General features: G+C 46.3%; 2 protein-coding genes and 5 non-coding genes across 7 annotated transcripts; all 7 read right to left on the bottom strand.

Annotated features, from left to right (window-relative positions):
* Window positions 1-478: 478 nt before the first annotated feature.
* On the bottom strand, window positions 479-1,337 carry LOC124651893 (probable carbohydrate esterase At4g34215). Its single transcript, XM_047190910.1, has 2 exons — window positions 825-1,337; window positions 479-700 (listed from the first exon to the last, which is right to left on the bottom strand). The coding sequence occupies exons 1-2, from the start codon at window positions 1,320-1,322 to the stop codon at window positions 506-508; spliced, it is 693 nt and encodes a 230-aa protein (XP_047046866.1). The 5' UTR covers window positions 1,323-1,337; the 3' UTR covers window positions 479-505.
* Window positions 1,338-5,687: 4,350 nt separating this feature from the next.
* LOC124653701 (peptidyl-prolyl cis-trans isomerase NIMA-interacting 4-like) lies at window positions 5,688-8,559 on the bottom strand. The gene is made up of 4 exons (XM_047192768.1): window positions 8,356-8,559; window positions 7,973-8,082; window positions 6,202-6,344; window positions 5,688-5,949 (listed from the first exon to the last, which is right to left on the bottom strand). The coding sequence occupies exons 1-4, from the start codon at window positions 8,504-8,506 to the stop codon at window positions 5,907-5,909; spliced, it is 447 nt and encodes a 148-aa protein (XP_047048724.1). The 5' UTR covers window positions 8,507-8,559; the 3' UTR covers window positions 5,688-5,906.
* A 3,210-nt stretch (window positions 8,560-11,769) lies between these two features.
* TRNAI-AAU lies at window positions 11,770-11,843 on the bottom strand. Its single transcript has one exon. It is a non-coding gene; the product is annotated as a tRNA-Ile (tRNA).
* An 8,928-nt stretch (window positions 11,844-20,771) lies between these two features.
* Window positions 20,772-20,845, bottom strand: LOC124658554. The gene has a single exon (XR_006989274.1). It is a non-coding gene; the product is annotated as a small nucleolar RNA Z267 (small nucleolar RNA).
* A 99-nt stretch (window positions 20,846-20,944) lies between these two features.
* On the bottom strand, window positions 20,945-21,025 carry LOC124658604. The gene has a single exon (XR_006989315.1). It is a non-coding gene; the product is annotated as a small nucleolar RNA snoR122 (small nucleolar RNA).
* A 61-nt stretch (window positions 21,026-21,086) lies between these two features.
* LOC124658557 lies at window positions 21,087-21,177 on the bottom strand. The gene has a single exon (XR_006989277.1). It is a non-coding gene; the product is annotated as a small nucleolar RNA R44/J54/Z268 family (small nucleolar RNA).
* Window positions 21,178-21,303: 126 nt separating this feature from the next.
* On the bottom strand, window positions 21,304-21,393 carry LOC124658558. The gene has a single exon (XR_006989278.1). It is a non-coding gene; the product is annotated as a small nucleolar RNA R44/J54/Z268 family (small nucleolar RNA).
* Between the last annotated feature and the right edge of the window lie 3,107 nt (window positions 21,394-24,500).

Below are 24,500 nucleotides of genomic sequence, written 5' to 3' on the forward strand. Positions count from 1 at the left end.
CTCACAAATTAGAAATGCGGTTAGGGTTTTTTAGCGGTTAGGGTTTTTAAGTATGCTGAACTAATGGTGCTAAGACTTCTCTGGTGGCTTTTGATCAGGGTTCAACCTTGATATTGTAGGGGCTTGTGTGCCCCTGGAACATGTTAGCATTTGACCAGGGGTGTTAGCGTAACCCCTGGGTGTTAGACAGTGCTTACTAAATATGCGATTTATGAGTCTAAGTGCAATACTTATGTGTGCTACGTATGCGTGTTGCCAAACATCCGAAAGTTCCCTCTACAGCCAGGTGCCCAAGTTCATCGACTAATGGGAGCAGGAAAACCATGGGCCGAAGCTGCATCAAAATATTTTTAGCAACCGAACGAAATGCAAAAACTTCTGCAAGTTTCGGGTTTCACTCATGCAGCATCTGCCGAGCCAAATGCCCAAATCTAAAAGCACGCAAAAATCCATACGAGCGAGCTAGCCTACCAATCATCAATCAGCCAATCACGCCGGAAGTGAATTAGTGGAGCGTGGCGAGGTAGGCGTCGGCGAGCATGGCGCCGAGGCGGACCTCCGCCTGGGTGGTGAGATGCGTGTTGTCGTTGGCGACGGTGAGCCCCTTGGCGTCGACGTACCTCAGGTTGGGCGCCCTCACCGCCGCCTGCGCCTTGCGCACCAGATCCACGAACCTGCCCTGCCCCGTCGCGAGCCCAACCTAACGAATCCACAAGAAAGATCGTGCATGTTGGTACAGAGCTCAGGAAGCTAGCTAGGAATGTTGACAACCAATGGAGCAGCAGAGATCAATGGAGCTGGAGGAGCATCGATGGGTTGGGAACCTGGATGAAGAGGAGGTTGGGCATGCCGAGGTCCTGCCGGACGTCGCGGACCATGGCCTCCATGCGCCCCGCGTACGCCAGCGCGTCCTCGCGCCGGATGGTGTCCGTCTCGCCCTGGAACCACAGGATGGCGGCGAGCTTAGGCTTCCCGTGGGCCGCGGTCCCGGCGACGGCGGCCCTGGCGCGGGCGACCATGCGGTCGTAGAGGTCCGTGCCGCGGGACCAGCTGGCGATGGGCGTGCCGCCCTGCGCGCACGGCACCAGCCCCACGACGGTGCCTCTCGGTATCCTGTCGGAGCGGAGGACGGCGTGCGCGAAGGACATGCCGGGGCCGACGCCGAGCACGTTGCCGACGTCGATGCCGGCGTGGAGCGGCTCGCGGGCCTCCTCCCACTGGAGGCCAGGGGAGAGGCGGAGCGTGCGCGGGGACGAGGCGCACTCGGGCGGGACGCGCCCGTCCCAGCGGCCGCCCACCGTGGCGCCGCCCCGGCCGCCCATGTTGGACTGCCCCGCCAGGATGAACACCAGCGTCGGGGTCCTCTCGCCGCCGGCAAGCGCAGCCGGCGCCGCGACGGCGAGGAGGAGGGCGAGGAGCAGCAGCATTGTTGCCGGCGCAACGAGGTACGGTGGGGCAGTGGCGGCGCCGGCTCGATGGACTACAGATGCTCTTACAGTGACCGTGCACTGGGTAGGACTGGCTAGGCAGCTAGGAGTGGCAAACCACGCTGCTGCCTCGATCGCATCGGATATGACGATAAAATACGGCGTGCTTTTTGTACGGCGAAAAAGGGTCGATGCGATGCACCTACAGTGGTCTACAGCAGCAGCAAGAGCCAATTGCAGTCCATGGCGTGGTGTGCTATGCTGTCCTTTTTGCGTATTTTGTTTTTCTCTAAATCTGGCCCTATGGTGAAACTAATGGCCTTTGTGCCAACGGGAATAGAGCCGAAATTATGCAGGTTGGCGTCATGTAATTTCGTCGGAAAACAGCACAAGGGGTTTCGCACCAATGGCATCCACGCCGACCTTGCTGCAATGGTTGCAGCCATGTTGACGCCGACCTGAATTACTTTGGCTGCAATCTCACCGGCGCTGAGACATTAGAGCATCTCCATCTCTAGGGGTCCAACACATTTTGGTCACCTAGATCGGGCGCCGCAAGCAAGCTGATCGAATAGACGCGCTTGTCCATTTAGTCACGTACCTGAAGCGGGCTAACTCATTTCTTTAGGCCATCAAACTCGTTAATAGTGATTAACGTTCCATCGAGCCCCGCCACTAGCGATTATCGACTTCCACGCTAGGCCGATCATGAGGCGGCAACTAGAGCGGTGGAGGCAGCGGCGGAGAGAGACCGTTGGGACGCCGCAATGGCCGAGGGCAAGCACGTCGCCAGCTACAGGACCTGCTGGCGCCAGGGGTCCCCCCTCCCCCACGGAGAGGACTATGCGTCGTTGGGAGGCCTTCGCCGCCCGCCACGATGGCCGCCGGGTGTGCGAGGCCGGGCCGCAGGACACACGGTGGCCAATAGCCCGCACAACTATGAGTGACCATAGTAGGTCACGTGACGACGAGTAGATACAGCCGTCGTAGTTTAGGTTAATTCGACTCTAACCATCTTCGTAAGGATGATCTTTTTGACCAACCAGCAGTAATGAAAAAACTTTTTTGCTTATATAAGTCACTGCCCGACGGGCCCGGAAACCTCCAAGCCGGATGCGCAACCTGATCGCATCATATCCGCGCGAGCGCATTTCCTATCCAAATTTGGGATAGGAATGCGTTTGCCGTGGATAGCCCGATCAATTTATGTGGGGCTGCTGGGTTTGGGACAGATGTAAATTTTAACCACGCAAATACAAACAGTTACTTTACGTTCGTTTGGATCGAGCTCCTCAAGATGGCCTTAATTTCACCAAGGGGGCATATTGGCAAAAAGATACCCTCTTTGTTCTCTTGTCTGAGAGAGACTGACATGTGTGTCTGTCACGCGCGCGCGCCTGCGTTTCACCCGAAACAAACGTGAGCTGTCTGTACAGAAAGTGACGGCTAGCGCCGAAAGGTATGCGTGATTATGGGATCGCCGGATCGGGATTAATTGGAGACTTTGGAGTTGAGTGAACGCTGCAGCCAAACAAACGGCTACCTATTCTCGGCCGATGAGGAATGTACACCATGCCAAAGAAATGCAGCAATATTGTACTTAGCTGAGATGTGCCGTACAAAGGCCGCTCCCACCAACCCGACTGCCAATGCCGCGATCCAAACTGTGATCTGTGCTCTCCATCCTCTGGTTAATTTCTGCCTTCGTATTTTTGTTTTACTTAAAAGGACTACCAATCTATTGGAGTACTAATAACACCATCTTTTCTGCTCCCTGTTCCAAATCATAATGTTTCAACTAGACCTTCATGCTTTATACGCATATCGCGCCAACACGTGAATTCCAACAATCGTCTCCCGTAAAGGACCTTTCAACAAATGCAAAAGGGACACGAGCATCCACAAAGTGATGGCCATCAAAAGGAGACACATGCTAAATCTCAGCATATTCCACACATTTTTTTCAAAAGGAGGGTAAAAGCCTTGCCCTAATCTATTAATTAAGAAGAAGTATTTAACAGGATAGTTTGGCTCAAATAAAATACAAAACATGATTACTCTCTCGGCATGATTTGACCCAAACGCTTCGCAACCCAAACGGGCTTTCCTTTTTTATTTTTTTCTAGGAGAACTAACACGTTGCGTTCGTTCCAAATCTCCCAAGTGACAAGGAGGATGAGAGAGGCGATGGCTTAGCGGTTTGGCATCTGGGCACTCGTCATGTTTCACCACCAAAGCTCAATAGAGAGGCCACCCCATCAGGGATTCACAACCATTGTTGAATGTAGCTCCAAAGACAAACAAGAGACCTACACTCGACGAAGAGGGTGGGAGACCGATTCCGTGGTTTGCTTGCAAAGGAGGCAAAGACCACAATTCGGCCACCCATGTTTTTGTAGCCGGAAGACAGTCCATATGCGGTTTTGAGTGAGTAGCTAAGCGAAATATTTTGCTTTGGGGGTGAGCCCATGCCTTCCATACTGCCTTGTGCAAGGAGGAGGTGGGGCCAATGAATTGCACCTCGTATGCCGACCTGGCAGAATATTGACCATTAGTCGTGAGCTTCCATGAGATGTCATCTTCTGTCTCCTCGGTGAGGTGAACCTTATGAACCTTGAGCCAAAGGTCGACAAATTGGTGTAGACGGGCCATTGTAAAGTTTTCATCCATAACTATCTTCCCCACCCAAGCATTTTCTTGCAAAGCTTGGTTCACTTTCCAAGTTTTCCTTACAGAGGAAGCATAAATAAGAGGAGTAATTTCCTTGGGCTTCCTCCCCTGAAGCCAAGGTGCGTCCCAAAAAGGCGTCTTACACCTATTGCCAACGGAGATGGTGGTTGTTGCGTAGAATATCTCCGTGTCTTTCTCGGAGCAAGGGTTTCCATGGCCAACCCAAAAAAAAAAAAAAATTGGAGTCCGCCCATTCAAGCCAAGGCTAACGGAGACAAATTGCTGTTGCGAATTTGTCCAAGTTTTTTACCCCAAGCCTGCCTAACTTTGTGGGTCGACAAACCGTTTCCCAATTAACCTTGCATTTTTCTCGGTTGTGGTTTCCTTGGCCTGCCAAAGAAATGCTCTTTCGACCGTGTTAATGAATTTGATGGTTTCGGGTGGAACGATGAGAGGGGTGAGGTATTATGTGACTTGTGATGTGATGATTGATTTGACAAGTGTCGTATGGCCGGACATGGTGATGAAGTTACCATTCCACGTAGGAAGCTTCCCTGCACATTTCTCTTCAAGATGTTGGAAATTCACTTGTTTTAGTTGTCACACCGATAGTAGGAGCCCAAGGTATTTCATCGGAAAGGTTGTATGTGACGCCGGGATGCCCTCAAGGATGGAATCAAGATCAAAGTGCCCGGATCTAATAGGCACGGCAAAGCTCTTTTGAAAGTTTGTGCATAGCCTGGTGACCTCACCAAAACTTTGAAGAGTGGTCACCAAGTTGTTGATATCCTCCTTCAAAGGAGCAACGAACACCGCCACATCATCCATATAGAGAGAAGTCCTAAGGATAGTTCCAGGTCCCCGGAGCTTGTGAAGGAGGCCATGCCTAGTGGCCCCATCAAGAATTTGGTTGAGTGGGTGACTGGCAAGGACGAATAGAAGCGGTGATGACGGATCTCCATGCCATAGACCCCAACGACGCACAATGGAGTTGCCGGCAATGCCGTTTAGAAGAACACGCGAAGAAGAGGTGGTGGGCAAGGCGGTGACCCAATAACAAAAACGGCTCGAAATCCATGGCGTTGGAGTAGGTCCATAATGTACTCCCAACGAATATAGCCAAATGGCTTCCTAATATCGAGCTTGAAAAGCAAAGCCGATGTCTTGCAAGATTCTTCACATAGAGCAAGTTGTGCATGCTCATTTTCTTCATGAAGTTGCTTTGCTCATTTGATACAAGATCGATCATGTGGGGGCCCAAATGAAGCGCGAGGATCTTGCGATTGTGCGAGGACCTTAGCGATGATTTTGCCGTGATCCAAACTGTGCTATGTGCTCTCCATCCTCTGCTTAATTTCTTCCTTCGTATTTCTTTCTTTTTATTTTGCGAAAAGGGCTCCCAATCTACTACTATGTAACACCAGCTTTTCTGCTCCCCTGTTCAAAATTATAATGTTTCAACTAGACCTTGTCATGCTTTATACGGATATCACGCCAACACGTGAATTCCAACAATCGTCTCCCGTGAAGGACCTTTCAACAAATGCAAAACGGACACGAGCATCCACAGAGTGATGGCCATCAAATGGAGACACATGCTCAATCTCAGCATATTCCACACAAATATGATATATCGGGAATCACAACCTCAGAGGTTACAACAGCAAGCACATTGTTTGGGCAATTCTTAACTAGCTAGAATACACATGTCCAGACGCGCTTATTGAGTCAACAGAGAATACATGGGGGCCTTTGCATCCCATATTACCCTGAGGTGCTTGCATCCAGAACCTGAAGCATACTTTCCGATCAGTTCTTCCTCCCTTCGCACAGGATGAAGTGGTACCCGTGCCTACATAAAAATCGACATATTTTGTGTCAGCACATAGCAAAAGATGAGGCAGATGTTTAAGAATCTGACGAAGCAAACAGCAAGTTAATAATCCAGGAGAGCAATATTCCCTTTTATCCTAAGCAAGTACGGAGTACTCAGTAGAATATCCAAAAAGAGCATCACAATACTGCAAGGATCATGACTGGTGTCTGCACTACTTGCATGATCCATACGCAAACTATGGAAGAGAACCAGTAATAGTTAACATACGTAGACTTAAATGGCGCGCTAGTAGCTCCCACAGGTGTGTTAAATGCAACTTCCTGGAAAGGACCAGCCATTTTGCCGCGTGGGAACCATCCAAGATCTCCGCCTTTCTTTCCTGATGGGCACTCAGAGAATTCTGAAGCTACCTACAGTATCAAAAACACTGCTGGGTAAGTCAAATGAAATATTTTTCATGACATTTAATAGCGTACGAAATACAGTCTACACTCTAAAGACAACATGTATAAGAACTGTAATACATAACAGAACATTAATTTAAAACTAAAGGTAAAATTGCTAGGAAGATATTTTTCATCTCAATGTCTTGTATATTAACTGCAGTCAGTCACAGGCCTGTACCGAGTAGCAGGCGCGACACCTGACTCCCATCAGATCTAATCCATTATTAGTGTTCACCACTGATAACAAATATCTCAATTCGAGCAGTCACAGGCAATGCAAGTGAAAGTACATGAAAGATATCTTAGCCAGCCAGCTTTCAGAAAGCAGTTCGCTTACAGACTGCACCAGACTGATGGAGGGATTTTATTCCAACTTGTACAGTAGTCTTGCATGTCAAGACAATTAGTTGAGAACAAAAAAAAACTCGATGATTAATTTTTTTCCATTGAGAACAGCTCGATCATGTCCTAGTAAAAGCTCCCAATATCCTCTGGCATATTCCGTTTGTGAGCCACTCTGATGGTCAATCCCCTCTGTCCCAAAAATGTACAGAAGCTTTTTCTGCAGTCTTTGATGCATTATTTTGACCACTAATATATATACTAAATTATATGAATTTGAAATATATAAATTGTATCATTCCATTCGTCTTATAAACTCCTTTCATTTAATATATCTTTATAGTAATTTTGTGGATATATTATAAGTACAAATCATAGTCAAAGTTGTAAGTTGTTGACCAGCGAAAATTAAGGGCGCCTTACATTTGGGATGGAGCAAGTACTGATCTAGAGTCCAGAATTGGCATCAGCAATAAGCAGACGGGTGTGTTTGGTTTGTGACGAACATTTCCCTACCAAAACTTTGGCCAGCCAATATTTTGGTTGAGCTATTCCTTGCAGTTGGCCAACATTGTCTAAAAAAATGATCTAGAGTTGGTAAAAGAATATTGACAAGCCAAAAAAATTGTTAACTATCCAAACAAGAACCAGTCTTTTGGCCATGACCAAAAAATTGGTAGGGTATGCTTTGGTTTGGTAGCAATCTAAACAAACCCTAAGTCATATACCATTTTTAGGACCTTGCCTTATCATTTTTGCTACCAGTACCTTTCGCCCCAAATATAATCAAATAGCCCAACTTCTGTTTAAATATCATGCAATGGCATCAAAAGTGATCCCATCTTTGCCTGACTTCACACAAACACTATATGTGCTTCACACAAACACTAACTGTGCCAAGCTGAGCGTGCATCCAACTTTCAGGCACGATGATTGAAGGATTTCGAATCATACATGAAAAAACAGAAAAGAATGTAACATAGTTTGTGGATTGTGTTATCAGGTGAGTACAGAAGGTTCAATCAATTGCAAAACTCACATAAGGATAAAAGGAACAACCCTAACCAATATATCGTTAGCAGAAACAGGTGAAAAAGCGTGCAGAATGCAAATTGCAGATGGTGAAATTTCAGTCTAAGGTTCACTTAACTCCTGACTAATCTCAAGCACTTCCCCTTCCAGCATACTACACTAGTTTCAAACCTGACATGGATACAATTTACGGGAGGTTTTATCAATCTGCCAATTACCTTGGCGAACTCAGCAGGAGGGACCTTATCCCCGTTGTCCAACCAGCCTTCCTGCAGCTTCTTGTACGCCTCGTTGATCTTCCCCTGCTTCTCGCACAGGACGTGCCTAGCTGCAGCCACAGGACAAACAATCCACCCGTTACTACTTACTACTATCGAAAAGGGCACAATTTTACCACAAACAAGAGAATCAAAATCAAGCAACCCTTCAGCACAAGCATCGAATCTTTTTCCAGCACAAGCATCGAATCTAACATTCTAACTTCACAATCCTGCTAATTACCAAACAGAAGACCAATAACCCTAAGATCCCATCCTAATCTCTCTGGGTCTTATTCCGATCTCACCGCAAACAAGCTGCGAGTAAGGATCCGTGGTAGTACCTTTGACGTAGGTGCAGGTGCCGAGGTCGTCGCCTCCCTTGCCGCCCTTTCCCTTGCCCTTGCCTCCCTTGCCGCCTCCGGCGTCGTCGGAGGAGCTGGCCGCCTGCTTGCCCTTGCCCTTGGCATCCTTCGCCTTCCCGTCCTTCCCCATCCGCGTTCGTCGGGGTTCTTGGTTCCGAGCAACAACAAAAAAAACCCTAGCAATTACTGGCTCTAGATTGAGATGAGAGTCGGAGTCAAGGCGAAGACAACGAATCGAATCAGGCCGGGGACAAGGATTTTTGGACGGGACGAGCAAAAATGGCCTTCTGCAGCCGGCCCACTGGGCTCTGCATTCTACAATAAAAACTGCAAAATTAGCCTTGTTCGTCTGGCCCACTGGGCTCAACTTTCTGCAATAATATCCTGTTTTTTAGAAGACAACTGGAAGCTTTGCTTTGTTCCCTAACAAAGCTATTGTATTGAGCAATTTCAAAACTTATATGAACAAAAAATAATGTTCAAGGGGAATCATGATCGTCTTTGGCATGCACGCAACGAATCACCGATGGTGTGACCCGATGCTAGCTCGATGTTACACCTGCACTCGCAGTGTCAGAGCTAGGGAGTCATTCTAATTCCGGCTGGAAGTCACTGGATATTGCCAAACCGCAACGACAAACCTAAAAACAAAACATAAACCTAGAAGAAAAGACGAATAATGGGTGAGGGGGCCCAAACCGCATGTTGATGTTGAAAGTATCGTGATAGGTAGTTATTGACGAGAACACCAACACCATCATGAACCAGAGACGGAAGCATCGTGGTTGACAACTCTCCATGCGACCCCAAAAAATCAGATGTGGGGAAAAACACGCTAATGCGAGAACCAGCTCCAACACGACGGTGATATGGTTGAAGGTACTTATTCAACTGCATCGCCACTTGCACTTTCTGGACAAATTACATAAGTACACAAATACATAAATGAGAGCAATATTCTCCACAAGCACGAAGATCCATGGTCGCTCTTGGCCTCACGACATTTAAATCGATTACCGGAGGTGGGGGGGCAAAGAAATTACTCCCTCTGGTCTCTTTTAATTGACTCGGATTTAGCACAACTTTGTACTAAATCTGAGTCAATTAAATAGGACCGGACGGAGTAGTCGACAAGAACGAGAGCTCCATGGCGGACGGAATTTTGGGGGGTTACCTGAAGGACTTTTTCTTCAATTTATAAAGTAGATAAATATGTTATACATAGAACTTATAAATAGCATAGAGAGCCAATGATGGTACACAAACTTAGGTTTACTAAGTAATAAATCTCAAAAGCAAGTCGGTGCAATTGGTAAAGATGTTCAAAGTTCATCCAAATCAGTCACCACACATTGGTCTAACTTGTCACGGCATAGAGCTTTATGAAAGTTTTTTTCCATGAAAAGTTACCTATAGAAAAAAAAATTAGTTGAATGATTTTCAGCAAAAATGGAGACACATGTTTTATTCTTTAAAGAAATTTAGGAGAACTTAACAAGGGATAATCATTACCATGGGCATGGGTTAAACGAAGAGCACTACATGGCATGACTGACTTTGTGCAACATAATGTTTTAGGATATTTTTGTATACTAGATACAGCACTCGGTTTTCGTTATGGAGGCTCGGCTCCTATTAAACATCAGGTGATGTTTCTAGATGTATGCCAATAGACATATCTCATAGGTTTACAAAGATGTTGCCATTTATAGCCTGCTGATGAAATTGTACTTTGTACCAATCATGATCATGCCAAAGCTCTAGATCTAAAGTTATTCGTTGCATTTTTAGTTGATGGCTTAATGGTTAATTTTATGAAAAGTGAAGTTTTTACTATATATTGGACGTGATAGAAATATCACTGATTTGCGTGCTAACATGTCTGGTTGCTAACTTGGAATATTTCCTATGAAGTGTATCTTCGTGTACCAATTAGTTTCACACTTTCACTACTTTAAAAACGTGCTATTGTGATTTCTATATGCCAAGATGATACAATCTTAGGAGATAAAATCCTCTTGAGTGTTTGTATCACGAGTATCCCTTCTTATTGCATGTCTATGGTTCTCCTTAACTTAACTTTTATAGAAAAAATGGATAATTATGGGATGGAACTTTTGTTGGTATGCCACAAGACTAAGAAAATATGTCATACCGTCAGGTGGTCTAGAGTTTGCAGATTCGGCTTTAAACAAGGACTATGTGTTAAATCCTTGAGAGAAAAATAGTATTTTGTGTAATTGGTGATGGAAAATAGAAACCCAATCTGGTCCTTGCCTCCTTCGCAACAAAATGTTAGAGCCAAATACTTGTGAAATCAATATATGGTTGTTATCGAAGGCACATATAAATCATGCGAGGACAAGCAATCACAACACAACATCGGAATTTGGCAGCACGGTTCAGTGAGTAACGCTTACTTCCGTGGGCCTGCTTAATGGGTGCTCCTCCCCCTGTACTAATCGACATAGTACCACCGACGACAAGTTCATTGAGGACAAAGGACACATCATATCTCTAACACCATGCTGGACAGGTAGCCCCTGCCACGGGTGTTGGACTATCCTTACAAAAATCTTTTGGCTAACCTAAAACTTGTGTCTAGTCTATTTTACTATCCCACGGTGCCTTCATAAATTAGGGTTATAAGAGTTTGACTCCAATATGTAATCTACCACTGATTATAAGTCCAATTATAGCTAAGCACATATACATATTCTACACTACACATATCACAATAGTTGTTTTAGCTGAAGCTAGATTTAATTCCCCTTGTTGCAAATGCCTCTTAAAAATTATAGAAACATACACCTTCACAGGAATCTTTGATAAAAAAAAATCAGTGTACGGAATTGGAACGTGATGTTTGCGATTCTCCCAACATATGGATCTGAAAAGCTGAAGACTCCCTAGAAATCCAAATCTTTACGGTATTGTTCAAGGGTTGGTTCTATTCCAACTAGAGAAAAACAACATGATGAAAATAAACTAGATGCGATGACCTTTGAGAAGCATGCGCTTAGGACTCTGGAGATAGTTTCCACTCTGTCTGCTCTTGATGCATTGGAAGTGACTCCATATGCCAAAGAAGGGACAAGAAACGTCTCGACGCTGAGCAAATCTAATTTTAGCGCCGTCTTCCGCAAAAAAAATGATTGGCAAAACAAAAGATTCTATATGCCGGCACGGGTGTTGGACTATTGGCAAAACTAGATGGCAAAACTAGATGCGATGAGCGCGTTATTAGGACTCTGGAGATAGTTTCCACTCTCTCTGATCTTGTTGCATTGGACGTGACTCCAGATCCAAAGAAGGGAGAAGAAACGACTTGACGCTGAACAAATCTAATTTTAGCGCCTTCTTCCGCCAAAAAAAAAAAATTGAATAAAAATGTGGCCCATACAGGTCTCGAACCTGTGACCTTCGCGTTATTAGCACGACGCTCTAACCAGCTGAGCTAATAGGCCTTGATGCATACATATCTCAAGACATACTATCTATCCGGAAACGGTGTTGACGAACTACTCAGAACGCAACGACTGCGTAGTCTGTGCGAAAACGGAGACCAGATCTCGGACAAGGAAAACGTTGCTACTGTCAGGAGAATGGCAACTAAACATATGAGTACTTCGGCTTACCTGTGTGTGCTACTCCTTTCCATTTTGTTGGTCGTCGCGTTGTCGCTTATCAAGCAAGCCGATCGGATGATCAGTTATTAGTGGATCACATCTTGGCTCCAGCATGAGAAAAGGAGGCAAACACGTAGCCAGAAATGACTTGCCGGCTTGATCGATCTTCCTAATCAGACGCCGGCAATTCATCCTTGGCTACATGTGCACTGCAGCTAGAGCTAGCTAACCTCCTCCCCACATGCGAGAGCTAAAAGATGCCGATTAAGCTAGCTAGCACACACGCACGGAGTTGCAAACATGCGAGAAATAGACAAATCACGCTTCATGGCTGGCTGGAAGGTCGATCTTCGCGACTAGCAAGCTAGTGTTCATGGCGGCAGTGGGAGGAAGCGCACATTGGATGGGGAAGAAGAAGATGGGTGTGTCGGTGGACTTTGTGGAAGTGCAGCATCGCCTCGCCTGTGTGATTCTTCTTATAGGGGGGGAGCTCCCTCTTCCTAGCATTTGTAGCTCGCCTGCGGCCGCCGGCCGGCCGGTGGGTACGTCGATCTCATGTGGTGGTCTCCGAGATTGGACACACGAGGACATGCATAGGGGTCACCTCGTACGCAGCAGCATGCGGCTCCATCACCTATCGCCCTATTGCTACGGCCCTACGCGGCTGCACTCTTCCTTTTGGTCATCGCACAAACAGTTTCCGTCATGTGTGTCTGTGGACGCCACTAGAAGATGCTGCTAGCTGAATTTACGCGGAGAGATACGGAGACTCCTGTTGTCAACAATTGCAAGGTACTGATACGTACGTCGTGCTGTTCGGAAGTAAGCCTTTCGGCTAATCGAAGTACAGATGAAAGCTCGATCGCACGAGGGCAGCAAATTACTGTCGATCGACCTCAAGATAAAGCCGACGAAGCAGGGGCGTTGCCTGCTCACTGTCAAGTCAAAGCTTGGCGCAGGCTCAGGACAGGCACAGCCTGACGAGCCTGTCTCTGTAACCTGCATGCCACGGCCGCAACGGAAGCACACCGAATGCCGACACGGCACTGCTCCATTTTTCATGGACAAGAGCCGCGAGGAGGAGAAGCTTCAACGCGAGCCGCGAGGCAACACTGTATCTGATGCGATGCATACTGTTGGAGTGTTGCTTGCACGTATGTACGTTTGAAGGGAATCTGTGAACTTTCGGTTTAGCGTCAGTAATTTGCCATTCTTATAGCTGATATAGGCGAGATGTCGTGCCTACTCGATGCAGATATTGTTGGGCAAACCGGAGCACAAATTCGGATTAGCACACACCTCATATTCATCGTGTATCTTCATTGATTAAAGTTAATTTATATTTTGTGGGTGTAACTATTTCTCAGTCAACTAAGAACTAACTTAGTTCTCGATCAGATGATGTTATCAAATTTTAGTTGCAACTCATAACTAGCACAAATTACAATGTAAATCAAATGGTGTAGAACTTGACTGAGCATTAAGTTAGTTCTCAGCTAACTAACAACTAGCAAATCCCAATCATTCTTTTATTACAAAGGCCGTATTCACAGTGTCTTCCTCTCATATATAGACTTCGACTTCTGCCACATATCTTAAACTTTCATTTCAATTGCAACTGTGAGGTAATGTATACATGAATCATACCCACTACATGTGGGTAACTCCATGTTTCTTCCATGACCCAAGACACTATCTTCTCTTTCACAATTCGCTAACCTAGCATACCAACCATTTTGTAATGCCAGCTGCCCCCGGTCTTTCCTCGATTTTAGGTCTTTCTCCACGACGAGTCATTACAATACATCATAGGTCCAAGGAGCTCATTCGTCACTCGAGCAGGGAGATTAAGTAGCCTACCATCTATTATTGTTAGATCACAACCCACATAGTCTGAGTCACCATGTCATCCGGTGATATGTGAAAGGAAAAGAAAGACCTAGTTAACCTCCCTAGAGCCACTGTAGACCTCATGGTAAACATGTAATATATGGTGCAAGAATAAATAATAACATTTCTTCTTACTCCTATATCTGAGTTTATTCGCAGTTGCAATCGAACCTCCACCTCAACACATACCATACTTCCAACGCGCATTACATATTCATATTCATATTTGAGTAAGTAGTGCTTGGCTTTAAAATACATAGGTAATATTAATAGTATTTCGTAAATAGTTTGATAAAAATATTTCAAAGGTATTAGAGCATCTCCAGTCGCGTCCCCCAAACCGTCCCCCAAAGCGCGCCGGATCGAGTGTTTGGGGGACGTGTTTTGTTCGTGCCGCGTTTGGGGACGTCGCTCCCCGACCGCGTCCCCCAAACGCCGCCCCCAATCAGAAATTCAAATAGATGCATTCAAAAGAGATCGTTCCCGCCGGTTCGTCGCGATCAGAGTAGCGGCGATCGATCAAAGTACTGGGCGCGTGGTCATATTACAGACCGGTGGTGCATGCAAATTAGAAGAAGGGGTTGGTCGACGGCGTCGTGTCCTGAGTCGACGCAGGCCCGTCGAGCACGACGACCTCGTCGCGATCTGCCTGTTCCTGTGCATGGTCCTCTTCGTCCTCAACGTCGTCCTCCTCGTCGTCCTCCACCCCGTCCTCTTCCTCGTCGTCCTCCTCCTCAACCCCGTCGTCCTCCTCAGCACCGGCGCCGTCGTATTCGAGCGGACCCCTGCGGCCGGTGAAAGGGCCGCCGTCCGGACCGGGTCCTGGCTCGCGTGGCTCGTACGCCGGGGAGTAGAGGTTGTTGGGGTTGAAGCCGCCGTGCGGCAGCGCATCTCGGTAGTGCGGCGACAAGTTAGGCGTCACGCACCCGGGAGTGGCGGAGGGGCCGTCGTTGTAGAAGGCGGCTTGCGACGAGAGAAGACTCCCGGAACGTACACCGGCACGTTCGTACTATATGGGCTCGCGTTGGTGGCGGCGATACACCCGGCGATTATGCGGCGGTGTCGGCGCGCGCCGCGAGCCTTCTTCTCCAGGCTCCGCCGCCCTCCGTCCTTTCCGGCTCCGCCGTCGATAGCTTCCGGCGCGAGCAATCTTGCTGCCATTCATCTTCGGTCATGCCTTCGAGGCTTCTTCTTCGCAGCCGGCGCCTTCCGCGGCTTCGCGAACGGCGCTTCGCCCCTATCGTCGCATTGCCCGGCGGCTTCTTGGCCGCTTTCTTCGCCATCTTTTTGGGGGCTGTCGGCGGCGCCATGGAATGGGGAGAGGGTAGTGGCGGCGGGTGCACGGAGGGAGGGAGAAAGAAATCGGCGGGATAGGAGAAATGAATCGGCGGCAGGATATGTTTTGGGAGGCCTGTGCGCGGCGGTATAGGCGCGATTTGGCGGGAGCGGCGGGATTTGGCGGGAGTGTGAGATGAATTTTCCCTGTGCCGGCCGACGGGTCGGGCCCGCGTCGGTTGGCCTCGCTTTCGTTGTGTCCGGCGTCCCCGGTGCGTCCCCTGTGGGACGGGGACGGGCTCGGGGTGCCGGACACCGTATCGGGGCGCGCCGGACAAAAAAGGGCTTTGGGGGACGCGGCTGGAACGCTTTTTTTGTCCGGCGCGCCCCAAATCGCTTTGGGGGACGGTTTGGGGGACGCGACTGGAGATGCTCTTAGAAAGTGTTGAAGTTTTCTTGAAACTGTGAGGTAATGTAGTTTAAAGCTTATGTCACACCCAAGACCTCGGGTTTTGCAAAGATAGCATAAACTCGTGTGGTAAGACATTGTTTAAAAATCCAATTCATACTATTATGCATGGTAATGATACGCATTTGGGTTGGTTTTGTAGTTAACCCCTTAGTTTTATTTATTTATGAATTGTAAATGGATCTACTCTATTTTTTTGAATTATTGGTGGATATATCCGTATTTAATTCATGTAAGAATACGCATTAATTACTATTATGCATGGTAATGATACGCTGAATTGTCAAAGTATCAAGGATTTACTCCAAAATATTATTTTGGGTGCATCAAAGATTTTTCTAGGATTTTTAAATACTAAGGAAAAAATCTTTTGGGAATTATATTATTCAAATAGTTTTAACTTTCACAAAAAAACATTTCGAAGTAGATTAAAAACCAAAATATTATTTTGATAACTTATTTTGAAATGATATAAAAAATATCATTGCTGTTTAATAGATTTTTCGTATTTAGGGGGAAAACTTGAAAGATAGAAATGTTGTTAGGCCCACTAATCAAACCAATCCAATAGGTTTAGCAAACTAGTTGGCTTGGTCGGGTCAAACGACCAGACGACCGTGTCATCCTCTCTTTTCCCCTCTCTCACGCGCTCTCGCGACACTGTGTCGACACCGCAATAGTGGCCCCTCGATGTTGATGGACTTCGGCTAGCTCCACCACCGGCGTCGATCACAAACGACACGATGTCATCCACTCAGTGAATTAGTACAATTCGACTTACCCTCGTCGCCTCGTTGCATCGCCCCCAACCCTAACCCTATCTATGGTTACGTTGGCTGCGCTAGTTGCGGCCCGATGTAGCACGTAGGGTGCACCGCCACCTCCTATGACGGTGTGTCAAGGTCTCATCGGAAACTACCTCCGCGCTCCGCCTAGTAATTATCCTCTCTTCCTCTCTCTCTCTCTATCTATCTATCTATCTACAACTATCTCTAGCTTTACTAATGACCTCTCGGTCACGAACTCTACCTAGTTGCAGTGACTATTACATGGTCTTTGTCCTGATTCCCGCTGGTAACTCACATATGTGAGTCTAGTTTCTTTAGTGTGTTCATCAATTGATGAATTAAATCACACCCTGGTGCTATTTTCATGTTGATGTTACTGGACCTTTGGTTCAGTTTTATCAGTTAACTTCTAGGGTTCCTCTGAGATGATTCTTAGGTGATTTGGCGTTGTGGTGTTGTGGTAATGATGCAGTGTTGTAACTTTATCTTGCAGATGGTCTTGTTGGTATGTTACAATTGTTAGCCATTACTTGGCCTTTATCTGTGATGTCTTGCTTAATTAGTTTTATTAACGAGACAGTGTAGATAGAGTCTGAATATTGTTTGGTTTTTCTGATGTTGTCTTGTTGTGACATGTACATATTATCATGCATTTCCTTTACCTGTTTTGTCAACCGGTTCAATCCAATGGATGGTATAGTTTTGGGGAACATGTGTGTGCATAAATTTGTTAAGCTACGTTGAGCATGTTATGCTCAATTTATGGCATGTGTTGTTACTACTCACTGGAACAGATCGGGTCGTCGCACGTGATTGAAATGGGTTGTCGCACAAGATAAACCTAACAGTCGATATGCAAGGGTAGGTGATCCTCCTCCACAGTGCACACGGTTTCTGAAACGGTATGCGATAGGGTGAAATATCGTAAATGGTTTTCCACAAGAAATCATGCGTGAAACGACACGCCGTCGCACACGATATTTCGTACTAGACCGTCAGTCGGCTGAAAGATCGCAAACAATGTTGTTTATTTAGGTGTATGTGTTGAACATAGATGGCACATGTTTGTTTCAACGTTCAGCAAGTGTCGCAGACTTTTTTCCAATACCTAAGGCTTGCCATAGTGCTAGTATCTTAGGTAGTATCATGTATCCTAGATCCACAAAAATGATGATGTGGCATCTAATTATGGAGGAGAGATAGGATTAGACTAACATAGGTGGAAATGCAAAACAGATCGTGTACACATATTTGTATTGGGATTCTACAAAACAATAAATTTAGAAGAATATGATACTACTCTATCAGGGCCGGCTCTAGGATTTGGAGGGCCCCAGGGCGAACTTTATAAATGGGCCCTATTTAGGCTGCATGCATGCTAGATGGGCCTAAATTTTTTTCTTCTACCTTTTCCTATATGCACTGTGCCAGAAATAATGGGCCCCTGTTTTAGTTGGGCCCCGGGCCGTCGCAGTTCTTGCCCTGGGCCAGAGCCGGCCCTAACTCTATAATACCACCCACTATTGAAGATAACTCAACACTTAATGCAAATACATTGCAAAACTTATTTTGATTTAATTGTACATTTCATACAACACATCTATAAATGTATCACAACATAAATTTAGTTCCTAGCTATAAGAATGAGATATCTGCACAAATAGTGCCTCTTGCAACGATGCAGCTCCTCCACCTTGCATCTGCTGTCACCTTCTATTTATTATGCCTCCGGTGGAGGAGGAGATTGAGCGCAAGAACCACACTCCGCATCATCACCTCGTAATCGTGTGTTCTCACGCTCAGCGTCGCTAGATTCATGGCACAAGACCGACAAACTGCAGAAATAAAATCATTGGAGTCATAAACATAGACAAGTTTAAATTAAATATATAGATGCAACTTCAAATGATTTGTCTTCTTACTTATAGGTGATTGTGCAAAGCCAAGGTTGTCCAGTTATTACGCAGTATCACCAAAATATCATTTCTATTATAAGAACATAGCCGCCTCCCTAGTCCCCCGGAAACGAGACCAAATAAGATCGGCAGTCGTTATTTATAAGAGAAAGTTTGTAGGGTAATTTTTAGTTGTTGGGTCATAATAGAAAAACCGTTTGCGTTTTGTACAACTCGCAAACAGGTTTTTTTCGATGTTAACCGTGCCAAGTTTTTCCCAATTTTTTGAGAGCTACATTATTTTGAGTTTTCAACCATCACAATCACAATTCTTCAAAAATATCAACTCCTTGCACCTAGATAAACCTGAAAATGCTACTGCAACACCTATTACAATTACAACAACAGCCAAAACATAATGAAGCCTATTTTCCATATCCCAATCATAATTTCTAATATTCTTTAACTTGTCTAACTTTGCCTTCATCTTTTGTACATGCACAATTAATATTTGTCAATTGTAGTTCCATCTACATCTTTTCTTTTTCAAACATCTTCGTTCTTGGATACAACTATGTACACATGACAACACAAAAGTGTGATACGCTTCATATTTGGAGGGCTCATGATCAACAAAGTCCGCCAACAGTACATACAGATAATCTAATAAGTAAATAAGCCTGGAGCATTTTTCCTCGCACAGTATAGCTTATACGCACGGGAGCACTCGTCTGGAAGAGCCACGTAGACATCCACGGGACACACATGTCATTCTTCATGGCTCGATGAAGACCTCTAGTGACTCTTTGTCCTCCAATGACGACTCAACACTAGGGTCAAACACCAGTGGTGCGCCTTCAACAGGAATGAGGACAACATGAACAGCCCATGAACGACCAGGCAGAGACACAAAAAGCTGAGCCACCAATGCCGCCTCCATCCTCACTTTGAGCGTCTGCATTGCTTGATAATTTCCTGGCGGAGAGGCGAAAAAGCGGAGCTGCCAGCGCCACCTCCATCCTCACTCCGAGCGTCTGGACTGCTTGGTAGCTGGACAGAAGTGCTTGGTAGCTGGACACATACTACACCGGTGACTGCTTGGTAGCGTACCAATCGTTTGCTCTCTTCTCCGCGCATATAGTTCTCTCCAGTGACCGTGTGCTATCTTCTCCACACATATGGTTCCTCTCCAATGACCATATGCGACAATATGTTACCTTCTCACTGAGCAGGCCAGCAAACGGTACACTTTTTTGGCGGCCAACGTTGGAAATCAGATGGATACGATTCATCATTTGACGAACTAGTGGGCTACGTAGAGCTCAGCTTTTTTATGCACAAACTGATGGTTTAAATTAGTGCTTGCTTCTACCATAGAGCCATGTGGAATACCATGATCTAGGGTTTTATGCAGAGTAGCCTAAGCTAAAACTCGAGAGGTGCATCAACAATGCCTTCGACAAGCAGATCAACACAAGATTGACCAAGGCTTTGCCCAGCTAAGCCCTCTAGTGGCAACAAGATGGGAGAGGGAGAGGAGGGGTAGGCAGTACCAATCGGTCGCTAGTTGGAGGGGGGACACCAAGCATCACACAAGAGAGTGGCTCGTGCTCCACGGAGTTGATGAAAGAGATGCAATAAATCTAGTCAAAATATTTTGGTTGAGAGTATCTAATGATCAACATGATACTACAGAGTGGCTTGTGTTTTATATCCTGCTCCGACTCTTATTGAGGTATCTGCGTAGTACGCTTGACATGATACTTCAGTATCTGAAGTAGTGATGAACAGCGACTGTTCTGTGCCGGTGGTCGATGTGCAAGCCCAAATTATGTTACTTGCAGCTCGTGCCCTCCACTGCTGTCATACTATAACACAAAATTTGGGAGACCTTGATTCATCTTGTGTAATTACGATTCAATTCATAAGAAAAGTACGTTTCGTAGATCTTGTTGGTGCATCCGGTTAAATTGCCCTCAAATTAATATTTTTACAGAATGGGGAATAAAAGCATAGGATTGGCGATAGGGAGAACTACAAGAGAAACAAAACTGTTTACGTGAGTCTCAATTGATAAGCTAAAGCAATCTGACACAATTCACACGTAGCTTATGCGAAAACTGCGACATCAGAATTAGATTTCCTGGTTTTAGTCGATGTATGCCTCAACTTCAAGGCATGGGCGATGATAGCTCCGGTCATTGGAGCAGACCAAATTAGGAACCTGATAGTTCCTGTCGGTAATCTTTAAAGATGTAAAAAGACATTTGCAAAAAAATAAAAAATTTAAGCTATCTTGTCTGTCTTCTGCGTTAACAGGCGTGGTCTGCAACTTCGAAGTTCCCGATAGAACACAAAAAGGACTGGATATACAGAGCAAGTCTCGCTCGGATCAAGATCTCAAACGAATCAGACTAAAACAGATTCAGACCAAGAAACGATTAGGAAGCAAATGCCTCAGTTGGTAGGTTTATTTCATAGCGTAATGCTGCAAAGTATATTTAACACCATCACCGGCAGTAACGTCCAATCAATATCAACCAATTTGACAACGCCGATAACATTCAATACAGAAACCAGCTAGCACAACAACAGATAAAATCGAAAAAAGAAACAGAACGCTGCCTCAGTGGTAGTGACAATATATGTTTTGATCGTCATGGAGTACTCCGATAATACGTGCATTTTTATGCATCACCGGCAGCCAAACAAATCCTCGATCAAAATCAAATGAGGTAAAAACTATGTTTGGACTGGAAAAAAGAACGCATCAGAGAGATTCCCATTATAGACGTGATCTATCATTTACCATTAGATGGTTCTGATGTCCCTGTCTTATTGTCTTCATCTGCATCTATAAATTCCCATCCAAGATCCGAATTGCAAAGGCAAATCGAAGAACTAGCAGAAGTAAAACAAAACAGAAACCTAAAAACAAATTGCGACAGAAAATCAAATCAATGTTTGGCTTTGGGAGATCGAAAACATCAGAGAGATTCCCATTATAGACGTAGTCTGTCATAACCGCGAAACGGTTCTGATGTCCCTGTCTTGCTATCATCATTTGATTTCGCGAATCCATTACCAAGATCAGAACCGAAAAGAACAAAACAAAACGAGAGGATTTGAAGGAAATCGGAGAAGTGGCACAAGAATCAGATCACGAGTTCATTCAAGAAACAAAGCGAAGAAGAAGCGCGGCGGCGAGGAGGAAGAGAAGGTGGAGGGTGGAGGGCGGCGGGCGCTGGGGTGGGCGATGTTTCTGGTGTTATACGGCTTGCGTATATATAGGTGCCGTGGAACATCTAGGGTTTTAGAGCATGGGCCTACTGGGCTGTATATTAAGGGCTCAGCCCGGGCTATTGACTTGCTGGACAATGGAGTCTTCGGCCTTGTTATGAACCTGATCTGTCTCGGCTCGGTTTTAATCCGCTACTGTACTTCTTTTTTCCATCGAGCTCAGGCTGGCCTGACCCTTAACTCAACTCAATCGTGCCAGTTTGACCAAATTTCTCTGACAAGTCATGAACAAATGTGTGATTGCGGCATGGTTCCACCAGGGAGAGATGAATCCCACATGTGGTTCTGTGGCTGAGACGATTGATTTACTACTGGTAGATTGTGATTAATTTTGTGGTGGTTGTGGTAAGAGCAAATTTAGTGCCTGTTTGTTTGGGCTGCAGCTAAACGAGAAGCAGCTAGAGCTGGTAGAGTTTGAAAAGCAGCTGGAGCTGGACAGCTAATGAGATGTAAAAATGGTGTTTGGCAACCTGCTTTTAGGATGGATGGTGGACATCTAGCTGGGGGTGATTGTCTGAAATAACCCTACCCCTATATGCTGAAGATGATATTTGACTTATGTATTAACTACTAATAAATATTATTTTAAAAATATTAATCAACAAAATTTGATTTTGGAGAACTGAAAATAAAAATATTCGGTGACTCTTTGACAGGCGGCCAACAACTGTGCGTGTAAAAGCACATTTTGTTCTACCAGAATTGTTCGTATTTTCTTTTCCATGCAAACCAAGTTAGAAGAGCAGATGGAAATTTGTGCGTGTGGCTACTATAGTACTTTTCAGTTGAGATTAATCGAATTGTGCATGTGACTCGTGAGTAATAGTACTAGTATTTTTCAGTTAACTGCAGCTGCTCGTTGCAGCTGGATATTGGATTCAAACACCTTGCGCTGGCAGCAGCAGTTCGTACGGGAGAAGGGGTCCAGCGGCAGCTCCTGGAAGAGGCAGCAGTCGTTCAGCTAGAGAGAAGACCAGGGCCAGCAGGAGCCCGGCGGTAGCAACGAGAGGCCGATTGACGACGCGACTGAGAGATGTGGGGGCAGGGGCGCGGAGATTTGATAGGGCGGCGGACGGAGAGGAGTTGGGAGGCGTGGGATGGAAGCTCGGCGAGCGCCGGCCAGCTGCGTGAGCGGAGAGTCTGGCGGCGGGAGAATATCCGTAGCGGCCTTTCTTCTGTGCACTGCAACTCAGGGAGGTCAACGGAAAGGGGATTTGAGGCTAATTTCTGAAGGGGTTTCTATCCGGTGGAATTCCTTCTATAAATGTTGAAACAATACCCGGCCAACCAGGCCATCTGAAAGGGGCAAACGCTCGTTGGTCGTCCGATCCGTGCAGCAGTACATCCTTCCACTCCTGCAGTGATTTTCAGCCGTCCATTTTATCCTCCTCTCGTTCACTTTGGCTCAGTGCTGAGAAGTCCATGACAATTGGGCCCTTTTATGAGTGGGGCCGTGGGGCTGAGAGAAGAGAGCTGCTCCTTCGCGTCGCTCGCCCAGGTCTATTTCACCCCTCATTTTTCTGTGTGCATACTGGTGGGGTGAAAACCCTAGATCGAACCCGTGGTGAAAAATCCTCTCTACTTGTTTGGTCGTGTGTGTGGCGGCGACGATGGCGTGCGGGAGGAGGATGGTGGCGGAGCTGCACCGGCTGTCCCTGGAGAAGAAGAGCAGGCTCATGCTCTGCGAGTTCCTTCTGCTTGGCGAGATTCAGCGTAGCGCCAGTGAGCCGACGGAGCACGATGGGACGGTCGCGGTGGCGGGCGGGAGGAGGCGGTGACGATGGCGCGCGGGAGGAGGAGGGTGGCGGAGGCTGCACCGGCCGCCCCAGGAGAAGAAGAGGAGGCTCCTGCTCTGCGAGCTCCTTCTGCGTGGTGAGATTCAGCGCAATGCCGGCAAGCCGACGGAGCCGGATGGGACGGCCGCGGCGGCGGGCGTGAGGAGGTGATGCACGAGCCCGGCCTCCTCCGTGCAGTACGAGATGACCGCGCCTCTCCTCTGACGGCCATCGCATCTCCCCCACGCCCTCCCTGGCTCGCGAGCCCCTCCTTGCTCCTCTCTCCATCCACTTGCCGTGTGGCGGTTGGTGGTAGGGGCAGCGGGCAGCCCTTGTCTCGTGGGAGGTGGGCACATAGAGGCGATGGGGACGGGTCTCCATGGCTCCATTCGTGGATGCTCCATGTTTGTTAATTTACGGATCAACTATTTAGATCCGACTCTCAAAAGGATGCGGTTCAGCCTGCTGCAATATGGTATTTTTGGAAGGTCCGATACAACAGCAAGTGGAGATTCTCCCAGAGAATGGATACTTGAGATTTCTCTGTTATTTTTGTTAGGTATGAATAAATTTCACATTGGTATCTAATTTTCTTCTTTCGTGTTCATATTTCAATGCCACTTTCTCAGAAGCCTGCAATTATTTTCTTGAGAATTAATCGATTTATGCACTCATTTGTTTTGAAAGGATGTCTAAAATGTTCTTGGTAGAACTAGATCTATTTGCAGATTTTGGATGGATCATATCAAGACCCGTTTCTATGTTACAGTATGTAGTTAACTTCGTCATTCGCTTAAATGTGTAGGATACATGATCAGGTTACGATCGGTTTGGCAGCATATGTTTATGTTAACAAAATGGACACTTCTTGGTAAGATAACATCTCTCCGTAAATAATTTTTTGATATTATGTATAATAATTGTAAGTTTTTTTGTGATATGACAGTCATGCCGATGAATTGTCATGTGAGGCTGAAGTTGCGAGAGGATAAATAGGGGACACGATTTTTATCCAGCATTCAACAACCTCCAGGTAATGCTCTACTTTAACTTGCTGCATTTAGGGAACTAATAGTTGCAGTTGCCGATGACAAGTGTGCTCG

Source organism: Lolium rigidum, chromosome 5 (genome assembly GCF_022539505.1).
Source record: "Lolium rigidum isolate FL_2022 chromosome 5, APGP_CSIRO_Lrig_0.1, whole genome shotgun sequence".
Taxonomy (NCBI): Eukaryota; Viridiplantae; Streptophyta; class Magnoliopsida; order Poales; family Poaceae; genus Lolium; species Lolium rigidum.

Bases quoted from the DNA above. Each gene is read 5' to 3' on its own strand.
- LOC124651893 (XM_047190910.1), bottom strand. From the start codon at position 1,322: ATGGGCGGCCGGGGCGGCGCCACGGTGGGCGGCCGCTGGGACGGGCGC. The intron at 701-824 runs GTTCCCAACCCA...TGGATTCGTTAG, and splicing joins CCAACCTCCTCTTCATCCAG to GTTGGGCTCGCGACGGGGCA.
- LOC124653701 (XM_047192768.1), bottom strand. From the start codon at position 8,506: ATGGGGAAGGACGGGAAGGCGAAGGATGCCAAGGGCAAGGGCAAGCAG. The intron at 8,083-8,355 runs GTACTACCACGG...CTGTGGCTGCAG, and splicing joins CACCTGCACCTACGTCAAAG to CTAGGCACGTCCTGTGCGAG. The intron at 5,950-6,201 runs GTATGTTAACTA...ATTTTTATGTAG, and splicing joins AGCGCGCCATTTAAGTCTAC to GCACGGGTACCACTTCATCC.